This window comes from Momordica charantia (genome assembly GCF_013281855.1).
Source record: "Momordica charantia cultivar OHB3-1 chromosome 8 unlocalized genomic scaffold, Mcharantia_2.0 BLBB01000008.1, whole genome shotgun sequence".
Lineage (NCBI taxonomy): Eukaryota > Viridiplantae > Streptophyta > Magnoliopsida > Cucurbitales > Cucurbitaceae > Momordica > Momordica charantia.
In genome coordinates this window covers 33,708,446-33,722,140 of record NW_028275166.1, presented here as the reverse complement: position 1 = coordinate 33,722,140, position 13,695 = coordinate 33,708,446, and the positions used below count along the sequence as shown (strand labels likewise).

General features: G+C 32.9%; 3 protein-coding genes across 5 annotated transcripts; 1 reads left to right on the top strand and 2 right to left on the bottom strand.

Moving 5' to 3' along the window:
- Positions 1 to 931: 931 nt before the first annotated feature.
- On the bottom strand, positions 932 to 3,085 carry LOC111013147 (uncharacterized). The gene is made up of 3 exons (XM_022287540.2): positions 2,785 to 3,085; positions 1,554 to 1,612; positions 932 to 1,465 (listed from the first exon to the last, which is right to left on the bottom strand). The coding sequence occupies exons 1-3, from the start codon at positions 2,890 to 2,892 to the stop codon at positions 1,120 to 1,122; spliced, it is 513 nt and encodes a 170-aa protein (XP_022143232.1). The 5' UTR covers positions 2,893 to 3,085; the 3' UTR covers positions 932 to 1,119.
- A 2,273-nt stretch (positions 3,086 to 5,358) lies between these two features.
- On the top strand, positions 5,359 to 7,698 carry LOC111013128 (adenylate cyclase). Of its 3 annotated transcripts, none has more exons than XM_022287514.2 (2): positions 5,359 to 6,319; positions 6,742 to 7,192. In XM_022287514.2, exon 1 carries the CDS (start codon positions 5,723 to 5,725, stop codon positions 6,317 to 6,319), a length of 597 nt encoding a protein of 198 aa, XP_022143206.1. In that variant the 5' UTR covers positions 5,359 to 5,722; the 3' UTR covers positions 6,742 to 7,192. The 3 variants fall into 3 exon arrangements, with proteins under 3 accessions (XP_022143206.1, XP_022143203.1, XP_022143202.1); XM_022287511.2 differs by having other exon boundaries at positions 5,361 to 6,319; positions 6,720 to 7,192; XM_022287510.2 differs by lacking the exon at positions 6,742 to 7,192 and adding an exon at positions 7,458 to 7,698 and having other exon boundaries at positions 5,362 to 6,319.
- A 615-nt stretch (positions 7,699 to 8,313) lies between these two features.
- Positions 8,314 to 10,696, bottom strand: LOC111012969 (uncharacterized). The gene is made up of 3 exons (XM_022287279.2): positions 10,365 to 10,696; positions 9,155 to 9,216; positions 8,314 to 9,067 (listed from the first exon to the last, which is right to left on the bottom strand). The coding sequence occupies exons 1-3, from the start codon at positions 10,470 to 10,472 to the stop codon at positions 8,551 to 8,553; spliced, it is 687 nt and encodes a 228-aa protein (XP_022142971.1). The 5' UTR covers positions 10,473 to 10,696; the 3' UTR covers positions 8,314 to 8,550.
- Positions 10,697 to 13,695: the final 2,999 nt, after the last annotated feature.

Genomic DNA, 13,695 nt, shown 5'->3' with positions numbered 1-13,695 from the left:
TGTCAAAATTCATTAAAGCTAGGTTTTGTGTTTTAGACCAACTTCACTTTATCTTTGTTTTGTATTTTTGACCATCGAGGCCATTTTATGATAGTTAAAGATGTATTAAAAACCTTGTTTATGAAGAGAGAGAATCCAGATGTTTCGTTGGTGTATTATATAAACTAGAAATGGAATTTCAAAAACTTTCTCGGCCACAAATCCATATTTCCACTTATTCGACATCCATGTGAGATAAATTGACATTTTCACGGTATGACATGAAATTTGACAAAAACATTAAAAAACTATCAATAAAACACTACTAATACATAATATTAATATTAATTATTTCTAACTTGCTTAAAATGAGTAAAATACTTATTTGCTAATTTAAAATTTTGCTTTTTCATAATTTTTTCAAAAATATTAATTTAACGTCAACATTTTATCGATATTTTCATAAAATTAAGACGACAAAATTGGAATGATTTTACATGTTCACGACTTTTATGGCATCCGATATGCTGTCATTAATGTGGCTCCCAGACTGTTTATTCCAACTTTTTTCATTTTGAATTCTACATTTAGTACGAATTAATTTGTTCAAATAATTTTTTTTTTTTGGGACATAAAATAAATTTAACTTACCTTTAAAAAATAAAATGAACAAAACTATAATTCTTAACAATGTTGCTATGCCGTGTCCAAGAGAGAAGACAACTAACTAAAGATGCCTCGGACCTATTCGAGGTTAGAATTAAGGTTTCCGAAAAATAATCAAAATCGAAGTAATCAATCGAGTTAATGACCATCGTTGCTAAAGACATCTGTTTTCTAAACGACCTGCTTACACCCCTCGAACGACACTTTTACTATCTTCTTACCTCGATGAGATTTTGTTCAAAGCCAACAAATCTCAGCTTCTGATAACTGATAGAAGTAGCAACTATTTTAGCAAAAGAAATTGTTATATATAATATGGATCCACAACATCATAAACATAAGAAGAGAGAAGTTCATTACCAACAAGGCCGACAATGTTCCTACCCCTAAAGCCAAGGCTAACACTAGCTAAATTTCCCTCACTACTCCAAACTTCAAACTGCGGAAGACACTGTGGAGAACCAGTCAACATTTTCACTTCCTCTTCTTAGCTGGTGGCTGAGGTGTTTCGTCCTCGTCATCTTCATCCTCATCTTCTTCATCCTCATCCTCATCCTCGTCATCTTCATCTCCATTCTCCTCGTCGTCGTCGTCGTCGTCATCATCTCCTCCAGCTCTTCCGTCACCATTTGCTTCAGGGTCATCTTCTGGATCACCGTCTTCCCCTTCTTCACCTCCTGAGAAATCTTCATCATCATCGTCATCATCCTGGTCATTTGCATCATCGTCATCATCCTCCTCGTCATCGTCCTCTGTTTCACTGCCATCTTTGTTTTCCTGATCAGGGCTCTTCTTTTTGCTAAGTTCATTGAAAGGGAACCTAGGAGAGGAGTAAAAACCAGTGATCTCAGAACAAACCTAAAGATATTAAAGTGGAACATAAAAATGACATGAAATTTGATTGTAACCTTTCCTCAACTGTAGCTAATCCTGGTGGAGCATTGGTATCATTTAACAGAGCTCCTGCCTGAGAAAAACTTAAATTATGTTGGAAGGTGATTGAGGTCTCTCTCAAGATCATGTTCAGTGTAATCAATAAATCTAAAACTGTTACTTGTCTGAATTATCCCAAGCAAGAACAGGAAACTGCACACTAAATGATAAATTTCAAAAATCATTTGAGGCAACATAAGATTGAAAAACAGTACTTCCAGTTATGGATCGTTGAAACATCTCAAACTGCAAACAAAACTTCCAGAAATGGCTCCTCAAGCCATCCAATCAGAAAACGGCATTGTAATTAAGTTTTCCAAAAATTCTGGACAAAATCAGAAAGGTTATAACTAAAGGAAACATATATGGGAAGTGCGTGGAATTTGCGGTTCCTTATTGTAACGGGTTGATTGAATGACATGTAAGGAGGGGAAGATCTTAAGAGTTTTGAAATAACTGCATTTTAACTATCCTTGATTCCAAGTGCCAAAAAGGAAATGTCTCAGAAGAAATCATAAATCATAAGTGGATTAGACAATAAATTCTAGCGTTGTGAAAATGAACTTACAACAATAAACAGAACACCGACCGAACTTGCAACAATAAACAGAACACCAACCGAAAAGGATAGCTAAAACTTGATAAACAAAAACCACAATAAGTAGATAAGATTAAATATCAATAAAGCAACCCTAGAGGCAAAATTGGTCATTCTACACAGCAGCAAAGGCATTCTTCTAACATACTATCCCCAAAGAACCAGGGTTTACACAATTCAACACAGTTGGCAGAAAACCCAAAGGACTTGCACACGAAATATCAACTCTAATCTAAATACAGAATGCCAAAATCCAGACAAAGACGGCCAGTTCTTAGTCACAATGAGAGGAATAAGTTAACAAAACGTGAGAAAAAACTGTATTCCATCCACATTACCACTACAACAAACGCTTCTCTTCAAACACGGGTCAATATTCAACATTTTCAGCTAAAATTTCTCGAATGTAGCACCGAACAAAGAGTAATGACCAGGAAAGTAAACAAGAAAAGCAAAACTTTCTGAGCAACAAACACCACCAAAAAATAAAAGGAAAATAACACAAGAAGGAAATTTAAGCTTCGACAAGTAAGAAGAAGGAGTAAAACGAGTAGAATCTGTGAAAAAAACAGAACCCATCGGGGAGTAAGGTAAAAGGAAGGGTTTACCGCCGCCAGAAGGGAAGCAAGAGAGTTTGCAGCGGCAAAAATAGTCTCCACCGTCATAGCTTCTAAAACAGAGCGCACCCACATGTCTCTCTCTCCGTGCAACTCCATTGTGGCAAAAAGAAGCTCAAAAGTGAACAGAAATAGAGAACAGCAAGAACAACACAGAGGGGGAGAAGAAGAAGAAGAAAGTGAAAATGTGGGTTTTCTGGAAATTGGGAGAAAAGTTGGGTTTAGTCCGGTTAGGGTAAGCCCTAGGGTTTGGTCCGATTAGGGCTTTGTTTTCCTCTGCAACTGGAAAGAAAGAAAAATAAATAAATCAATTTAAATTTTAAAATGTTCAAATTTCAAAATATAATTTTAATATCTCAAGTTTGCCACATTCATCCCTAAGTTTAAAAAGTTTCCTTTTTAGTCCCTCGAATTTTAATAACTTTTTTCAGGTAGTCTTTTGTGTCATGATTGTTTTTTTCCCCTTTTTTTTGTTATCTAGGTAAGATATTAAATATTTGTCAGCATGTCGATTACGCTGATATTTTTATATATTTGTGGGTTTGACATCGATATTTCAATTGCGTCGTGAGAATTTTGACAAAATATAATAAATATCACTAATGTATACATAACATTAATATTAATAATTTTTAACTCACTTTTCAAATGGTGAAATATTATTTGCAAAGTAAATATAGTTCAGCTGTAATTGACATATTTTTCCAACCATAAGGTTGTGAGTTCGATCATCAACAATATAAAAGAAATTGTGAAATATTATTTTTAATCTAGATATTTATTATGAGTTTTTTGTTTGTATAATCTTTTTAAAAATATCTATCGACATCAACATTTTATCGATATTTTCATCAACATTTTCATAAAAGTGAGACCTCTATATTTTCATCAACATCCATATTAAAGCCTTGTGTCTAACATCTATAATCTTAATTTCTAAATAGATAGCTAACTTGAGTTACTCGATTAACGTTGAATATTTGAATCTATCATCTCAACATGACATTGCTATATCACCCAAAAATAAAAAATATAATAATTATTTAAAAAATTGAAAAAACTGAATAATGTATAATCTTTTCTTTTTTATGATATAAAGTTTTTTTTTGTTTTCGAAGATCAGAGAATATAACACAACAATAGTTGGAATGGAGATATGAATATATGATTTATACAATCTTAATAATGTTTTAATTGGTTGAGTTATGATCAAGTTGACATTTATAGTATCATCTCTGTATTATAAATTCTGTATAAAAATAAAATTGTTGGAACTCATTTTTCTTTGTTAATAACATGTGGGGGTGTGAATCTAACTCACAACCTCTTAATGGTAGATATATGTCAATGAACTGCTGAATTATGATCGTTTTAATCGTTGGAACTTAAATTTTAATAATAGATTGAAATAGATAATTTTTAATTTTTAAAGACTAACATATAAAATTTTTAAATGGTAATGAAAACTGATCAGTAAATGGTAGTAAAAAAGTTTAGAGTTCAGTGGAATTAGAAAATAATGAGCTGTACCTATCATTCTTGCTAATTACTTAAATAAAATAAATAAAAAACAGCAATGTTAGATTATTCTATGAGTAAATTATCATTAATATCTTTGTACTATTTTAACCTCTCCACTTTCTATTTTTGAGAAATGTAGAAATGTAAAAATATCAAAATAGATATTCTGAAATTACAATAACTAAAATGAATAAAAGTTTAAAGTGTATAACTATAATGGACCGTATTAAAAGTGCAAGGTCAAATTGAACCAAAATCAAAAGTAAGATTTCAAACACGATCTCTGATCTCAAGGAAAGAAACTAGATGTCTTAACAAACTAGGTGGATATTCAAATATTACTTTAATCAGGTGTAGTCCAACTCCATTCTTGATATTTAATAAGATATTTGAGTTTAGAAAAAATATTTAGATATATAAATTTTACATTATATTGCTTATTATTTACTCTTGCATTTTAAAAAGAGTAATACAACTAAAAATGTTGCCCGAGGATACATCAACAGTAATATAACGACATCTACCCTTACCCTTTTCCTCGTGGGAAGTTGAAATTTTCATACCCCACAAAAATGTTTCACTTGAATTTTCAACTCCAATAAAAAACTTCAAACTTAATACTATTCATCCTGATCAATTTCAACCTAACTTTTATTTCAACTTGTAATTTTTTAGTCGAAGATCGGTACTTTAATTAGTTAAACTAAATTTAAGTTGAAATCCTAACCTAAGAACGATTGTTACCATCTTAAATACATATCAACTTTATCATGTCATCAAAACAATGTACCATATAAGAAAATCGTTTAAATTTGGCAAAGACAATAACGAGTTTGAAAAATTAACCCTACCATAAGAGCTAGCTAGGCTATAATGTGAAACTTTTAAAACTATTGATACGCCAAATATAAACCAAGTAGAAATCCTACTTAATAAATCAATAATTTAACTTTAGCCAAATTTAACTGGTTATGCATGTATTGCTGCCGACCAAAAGGCAGTCACCTTGTTCTAAATAAAATAATTGAACTTTTTATTTTTTATTTTTTTCTTTTTTCTGTGAAGGAAAAGTAAATTTTTTTTTTATGATGAAATTCAAAAGAGAAATTGAGGTTTCGAAACTGTTTATGTTCTTGGCGAATCTTCGTTCCTGATATCTCTGCGGCTCCTTCGAAGATCGAAGGTGAGCACTAGCGAGATGCTGAGAAGACAACCCACCAAAATCGAGGTCAAAATCGAAGACAAGGAAGAACTTGAAGAAGCTCGTAAACGCGCCGCCGCCGCCATCACCACCACCACTGGCACGACCTCCGCCGCCTCTTCTCTCCTCCATAATCTCAACCGCAACAAAGATCCGGCCTCCAAAGCCCAACGCCTCGGTATATCCTCTTGAACGGGAGTACCAGAAATGGAGGTGGAGGTGAAGCTTCGCCTTCCCGATGCCGCTGCCCATGGTCAGGTTTCAACCCTTCTTTCGCCATTCCATGTCAAAACCCATCGCCAAGAGAATTTCTTCTTCGACGGCTCGTCTGGTGAGCTCTCGGTGCGCCGCGCGGTTCTCCGTATCCGATTCTACGACGGCGATGCCCGCTGTGTGATCTGCCTGAAGGCCAGAGCGGTTCTGGTCGACGGCGTTAGTCGTGTCGAGGAAGACGAAGAGGAATTGGAGCCGTCTGTTGGGCGGGCCTGCGTGGAGGATCCGGAGAGATTAAAAGCAGTGGAGTCTAGGATTTTGGGAAGAGTTAGAGATGAATTTGGGGCATCTGGATTTGTGGGATTAGGAGGGTTTGGAAATTTGAGGGGTGTGTTTGAATGGAATGGATTGAAATTGGAACTGGATGAGACTAGTTTCGGATTTGGGATTTTGTACGAGATCGAGTGCGAAAGTGCCGCTCCCGATGCAGCGAAGAAAATTCTCGAGGAACTGTTGAAGGAGAATGGAATTGCGTACTCGTACTCTGAAGCTTCTAAGTTTGCGATTTTTCGATCTGGAAAGCTGCCCTAGGTAGAGAATAAGTAAATTTGTTGCTGGTTTTCTTTTGGTTTTGAATTTTATCATCAAACTGTTATGTTCTTCTTCAATAATGGCATTTGGTAGAAACATAGCCAGAATTTGCAGGGGGGAAAACCTAAGAACTGTTTGAATCAGGAACAGGGTTAGCTTGCATTTCTTTGAATTGAATTAGAGGTGAAGTATATTGTAAAAGTTAACTGTTGATCCATGGAGTATGTTTTCTGCAAACTCAGTTTGAAGATATAGTTCGATTTTAATTCTATCCACTTGTTGCAAGAGTCAATTACAAGAAATCCCATATCAAATAATGTCAATCCTGAGAGCTAAAATAGAGTTCTTGTTTCTTAAGATATTGTTCGTGTGATACATTCTTATTGATCATTTTTTCCAGTTGTTGATTTTTGTATGAGTAGGTTCTCGAGCTGACTAGCACTATATCTTTACTGCTTCACCACCACGAACGAGAATATTAAAGGATTAAAGAATGCTGACAAGGGAAGAATGAAGCATTGATGCAGTGCTTGAAACGAGCTCTGGTAGTGTGTTCGACAAACATCACACTAGTTCTCAATTCTTCCATTCTTCCATTCTTCCCTTGCAAGCATTTCGTAGTCTTCTCCTTTAATATTCTCATTTGTGGAGGCCGGGGCGTGGCAAAGTGGAGCAAGTGAGATCGGGCAACTTCTGAATGAAAAATCAGCAACCAGACTTCCCCTGTAGTCTTTCATCGATTTACTGATTGTCATGATCCAGTTTTTGTATGATACGATGGCTGGCTAATGTCTTCCATAACTTTGTTATTTCAAAGATGTTAAATGTTAAGTCTTATACATTATCTTATCTATTCATTTACTTTTGAATTCAGTTCTTTAGTTCTTCCACCTTACGTGAAAAGGCAAGAGTAATTTGATATGTACTCCTTTGATATCTTTATCGTCTTTCTATGGTTTTAGTATATGAAAGATTCCCACTTCGTTCTTCTCATCATGAGCATGGCTACTGCTACTTATGATGTATAGAACTTTTGCTATTTTAGGAATTTAGGCATTTACGGACGTTTTTGGACCTCGGTGCCTACATCTTTAACTCAAACTTGTCAATGGCTTCTTCCTGTTTTTTGTTTGTTTAGGATATTGTTCGGGTGGCTCCGAGTGGGGACTGAGGACTGGGAGATCTTGCTGATGAAGCAAATGTTAATCTTTCTGTTTTTCATTTGATGCGATTGTCAGTGGTATTTTGTCTTACAGTTTCACCTACCTATACATTTGAACTATGATTTATTATTATATTTGGTAGAAATTAATGATTATGTTAAAAATATTATCTTTTTGGTTTCAAATATATATATATATAACTTTTTGTGGTATAAATATGCTATGATAATTCTTATACCAATTTGAGTGTTGATTAGTGGTTAAACGTTCCAATCTTCCTTATTTATGATGTAATATCATCAAAAAAAGAAAGTTAGATTGTTTTTTTAGTAGAATAGTTAGATTGTTACACTTATAATAAAAATATTACAAATTTCTAAAAATAAAATAAAGCAGTAGTTGCCTAAGGATGCTAAGCTAATATAGTTTATCCAATCAATTTGATTCACAACTATTGAGATATAAGTACTTTTTATTTAATGATGATTTTGTTTTTCAATTTTCTTAGCTAAATTCTAAAAACAAAAATTATTTTTTGAAGACTACTTTTAATATTAAACAGTGATTGTAAGTTTCATTTTCAAATACATAAAATTAAAAACAAAATAATTATAAAATTAAAAACAGAATAATTATCAACCGAAATATTCAATTTTTGGTATGACCAATGTCCAACAATTTTTATAGTTTATTCGGTCAATTTTAATCAATTCAATTTTTTTTTTCAAATCATCAATTTAACTTGTACAAAAATCTATTTTTCTATTTTTCTTAACCTGAAATGATAGTTATAAACAACCTGCTCACACCCATATATTCCCAAATGGTAAATTGCAAAATTATCAACTGTTATAGCAGAATAAATTGTTATATATAATGTGGATCCACAACATAAATATAGGAAGTTGATTAAGAACAAGGTCAACAATCTTCCTACCTCTAAATGAGAATGCTAACTAGCTAAATTCCCCTCATTAGTTACTTCAAACTCCAGACACAGTGGGGAAGATAACAACTGAAAACAGATGGGAAAAAAAAAAGAAAAAGAAAAAGAACCAATCACCATTCTCACTTCCTTCTCTTAGCCGGCGGTTCTAGTGTTTCCTCATCCTCATCTTCATCCTCGTCATCATCCTCGTCATCTTCATCTTCTTCATCATCATCCTCATCTCCATCGTCGTCATCGTCGTCGTCTTCATCTTCCTCCCCACCTTCAATTCTTCCATTACCACTTACTTCAGGGTCATCCTCTTGATCACCATCATCCCCTTCTTCAGCTGAGAAATCCTCGTCGTCATCATCGTCGTCGTCATCATCTTGGTCATTCGCATCATCATCATCTTCTTCTTCTCCATCATCATCCTCATCACCTCCAGCCTTTCCATTACCACTTGCTACAGGGTCATCCTCTAGATCACCATCATCCCCTTCTTCGGCTGAGAAATCTTCTACATCTTCCCCGTCGTCTTTGTCATCTGCATCATCATCATCAACTTCTTCTCCATCTTTGTCATCCTCTGTTTCACTGCCATCCATGTTTTCCTGATCAGGAGTTTTCTTTGTGCGAAGTTCGTCGAAAGGAAACCTGTGAGAGGAGTTAAAAATCAGTAATCTCAGAAACCAACTAAGAAAAGAAAAGTATTTCATAATAAATAACATGAAACTTCATTACCTTCCCTCAATTGCAGCCAATCCTGGCGGAGCATTGACATCATTTATTAACAGAGCTCCTGCCTGAAGAAAACTTAATAATGTTGGAAAGTGAATTGAAGTTTTAAGACTCGTTCAGTGCATTCAATTAAAGTAACACACTTACTTCAACACAATTAAGGAATTGCACACCAGGTGCTACTATTATAGATTTACAAAATCAGTTGAGGCAGGCATCCAATCTAAAAAGAAATTTCCAAATATGGCTCGTCGGAGAGTACAATCAGAATATTGTAACATACGAAATTAAGGAAAGATACATGGGAAGTGTGTGGAATTCGCAGATATTAAGGGTCGATTGAAGATATTGAGGGTTCTAAATTAACTGCATCTTACTTCCATTGATTGCAAGAACAAAAAAGGAAATTGTCCAGCCATAAGCAATCGTAAAGCATAAGCTGTGATGATAAGACAATAAATTCTAACTTAAGAGGAAAATGAACTTGCAACAAAAACCACTAAGCGCTAAGGATAGCTGACAATTGATAAACAACAACCACAATAGATGGAAAAACTTAAAAATAAGGATGCAGTACGGCCAAAGTCTAAAAGAACCAGAAGCAAAATTGGCCATTCCACACAGCAACAAAGGCGAATTCTGTACTCACCCATCAACATGGACCAAATAAATATAACTTCCAAAAAACAACAAATTCTCATTTCTAACGTATCTTCCCCAAAGAAGCGGGAAAGGACCAACTCAAACAAAGGCGGCATGGTACACAAAAGCGAATAGATTTTCACATGGAACATCGAGTATGACCTACATACGGAATGGGAAAGAAGTTGAAAAAGCGTGCAAAGAAGAAATTGCCTCCCATACAAATTAACCACTAGAACAAACACTTCTCTTCACACGCAGGTCAATGATTCAACATTTTCAGCTAAAATTTCCATCTCTGTAGCAATTTTAAGCAACTAATGGTTAACCAGGTTGCTTGTGAAAGAAACACAACCCAAAAGAAGAAAACAAACGAGTGAGCATAAGCAACAACTTCTAACAACAAAGGCACAAGCTTGAGAGCTACAAGCACCACAGAGGCAAGTGGCACAAGAAAAAAGTCAACAAAAATGCTGAGAGCCACTAAATCAAAGCTTCAACAAGTAAAAAAGTCAGAACTAAACACCAGTAGAATCCGTGGGAGACTAATAATGTCAGAGAAAGGGCATACCGTGGCCAGAAGCCAAACAAGAGAGTTTGCGGCGGTGAAGACAGTGTCCACCATCACAGCTTCCAAAACAGAGCGCAGCCGCATAGTTGTCGCGCCCTCCAAATCCATCGCCGCGAAAAACAAGCTCAAATTGGACAGAATCAGAGAAAAATAAGGAAAAACAGAGAGAGAAGAAGAAGAGAGAGAGCGGGAGGTGGCAGAAGAAGAAGAAGCGAATGGGTTTTGTGGAAATTGGGGGAAAAAGTTGGGTTTAGTGGTCCGGTTAGAATAAACCCTAGGGTTTGGTCCGATTAGGGCTTTGTTTTCGACTGCATCTGAAAGAGAAAAATAAAATAATAATAATTGAAACAGAGGGATGGTCCTATCGGAATTGTTTGGCTGATTTTTTAGGGTTTCTTTTCAGATTCAAAATATCGGAGTCGGATCTCGTGTTTGACTTGGATCTGGATATGGCTTCAGACCCGACCCGGTGGAGCACAGCCATTTCTTTTTTCTTTTCTTTTTTTTCCCTTTTGGTTAAATTAAAAAAGAATATCCCTGAACTTTGTCAGTATTATTGTTTCGAAATTATCTTACCTTTTATAAAGGTTTAAAAAATACATTTTGACCAAATATTTTGAATTAAGTTTGAAAAGAGATCAAAGGTAAAAAAATATATCACTTTGAAGAGGGGATAGAACAAAATTGGATGGACAATGGATAAGAAAATTCTACGAGGGCAAAGTTGGGATTTTAATTGTTATGTCGATCTAGATTTTGTCATGTCAACTTTTCATTTAAAATATTTTTTCTTTAATGAAATTTTCGTTCAAAATATTAACAGATTTTTGTTTCCATGAATATTTTTAAAACATTTGTGAAAGGTCAACAATAATATTAAGACTTTTTAAGGGTCCGGGTATTTTCAAATCAAATGACAAACTTCACGAATTTTTCTTGTAATTTAATTATTTTTTTAATACTCAAAGGTTGTATATGGTTTTTAATGTTAAATTACAAATTTGGATCCTAAAGTTTTAAAAATTTCGACCAACATGAATTTAGCTTAGCGATAGAGGTCATGAGTTTGGATCCTCCCACCTCACTTATACTAAAAAAAAAATGTTACAAATTTTGATTGGTCTTTTTGTCAATCTAATTATAGTTCCGTAGATAATAATTTATTATCATCTCATTGATGGTTCTTAACTAAAAAAAAACTTTTAATATAATTATAATAATTTCGATTGGAGTAAGCTAATGTTTTTTTATCTGCCTAACTGTGTTGGTGGACTCTATTACTATTTAGGGTTAAGTAAAAATTATAAGAAAATAAGTGAATTTTTTCAAGGGAGGAAAAGATATTCAAGAGATAATTTGTAATAGAGATCAGAATTTTAAAACTGAGAAAAAAAAAAAGAAAAATCAACCACCAACACTACAGAAACCAATTTTGTAGCCATTTTATTTTTAAAAAACAAATGTTCAATAAAAATATATTTGAAGTAAATTAGTCCACTCTTGCCATTTGAGTTATTTATTTCAAAATTATATTAAATGAATTCAATGTGCAAGTGAGCTAATTTTCATTCCATCATAATTAAAATAATGGAAGACCTGATTTTAAATATTTTTTCCAAAAGCTTTATTAGATTAGGTGTTTAGCACATGGCATTATTATTGTCATTTACAGTAGAAAAATTTGAAATTATACAAAAAAAAAATAGTATAATCCAAATCAATGTGTTATATTTAAAAAAAAAAATGAAAATTTTGTGATATTTGTTAAAATACATATTAAATTTATCTTATATAAGATAATTTCTAAAAAACAAATCATACTTTAAATTAAAAGTTCTAACTGTTGAGTACATTAATTTATAAACTTAAAAAAGTTTTAATATATGTTTTATGAACTTTAAATTACGATTCTATATCAAGTTAAAATTACTTTTGTTATATTCTAAAATAATTTGTATATCGTCGTACACATGTCTTTAATATTTCACCATGATATATAAGTGATTTTAGAAAACGACAAAAATGATTTCTCCAAAACATGTCTTAATTAGATATATTTATGACAAATGTTAATTGATTTGGCATGACATGACTCGTAAATGACATTAATAAGTAGGTAACTAGTCGATATATTATTTTAAGATAAATACGTGTTATATATTTGTAAGTTACAAGGGAATTACAAAAATAGTACGAAGAATACGTATTTATATATATAACATCAGGTTTAAATCGTACAAATGACATAAATAGCAAACTTATACAATCACGTAATATCAACTAAAGCCAACATTTCTTTCTCGCCATTTCTTGCTGATGGTTTGGCCAAAAAGAGGCTTTTTCACAATTCTTCTCTATTTTGAGATCTACCACCTCTTACCTGGTTATCGTGTTTACTCGATGATGATTTTCCTCCTATCTCTACCCATGTGCTGTCTTAATACAACCACTAAATTTCTCAAAAAAAAAAAAAAAAAAGACTAACCAAAACCAACATAAACTTAGTTCAGTAGTAATTGGCACATGTCCATGACAAAGATAGGTCATGAGTTCAAATCTCCACCCCACTTTTGTACATAAGACCAACAAAAAGTCACTTTTGTGACATTTAAAAAAGTAAAATGTAATGATATTTTTATAAATACATATTTATTTTATATCATTTATTGTAATTTCCTCGTAAGGGTAAGGTACAATCAAACCAACATTATATCTTAGATTTTTTTTAGTTCGACGACAACAATATGCGACCAACATGAACACAGTTCATCGATAATTGACATATATTTCTTTCTTCAAAGTAAGAGGTCGAACTCACAATTTATTGATTTGAGATGTATTTTAATTACTGCTGATATTGCTTTTGTTTAGTTCAACCAGCTAGTTTTTCTTTTTCCTTGAAAATGTTCAACCAACTAGCATTATAGTTTATTATCATACCCAACAATAATAATCAAATAAAAAAAAAACAAATCGGATTAAAATAATTGACATTACAATTTAATCCCTTGTAAGAGAATCAAAGTACATTATTTTGACCCTTTACCAACCGACAGATACTAATTTTATTTAGAAAATTTAGTTTTTTTGTTCACATATTTAATTTAATGAGTCGAATTTAATCTACAACGGATTAAAATATATACGATCAGAAAAGTATTAATATGATCAATTGTTCAAATCAAATATTCTTTTTTTTTTGACAAGGTTCACATTAAATATTTAATTCAGCATATCTATTTTCTTTAGGTTGAATATAAAGGCTAAATTACAAAAAAAAACCTAAAATTTATCATTTATTTAAAAATTACTCCTATCTGGATACGAATAC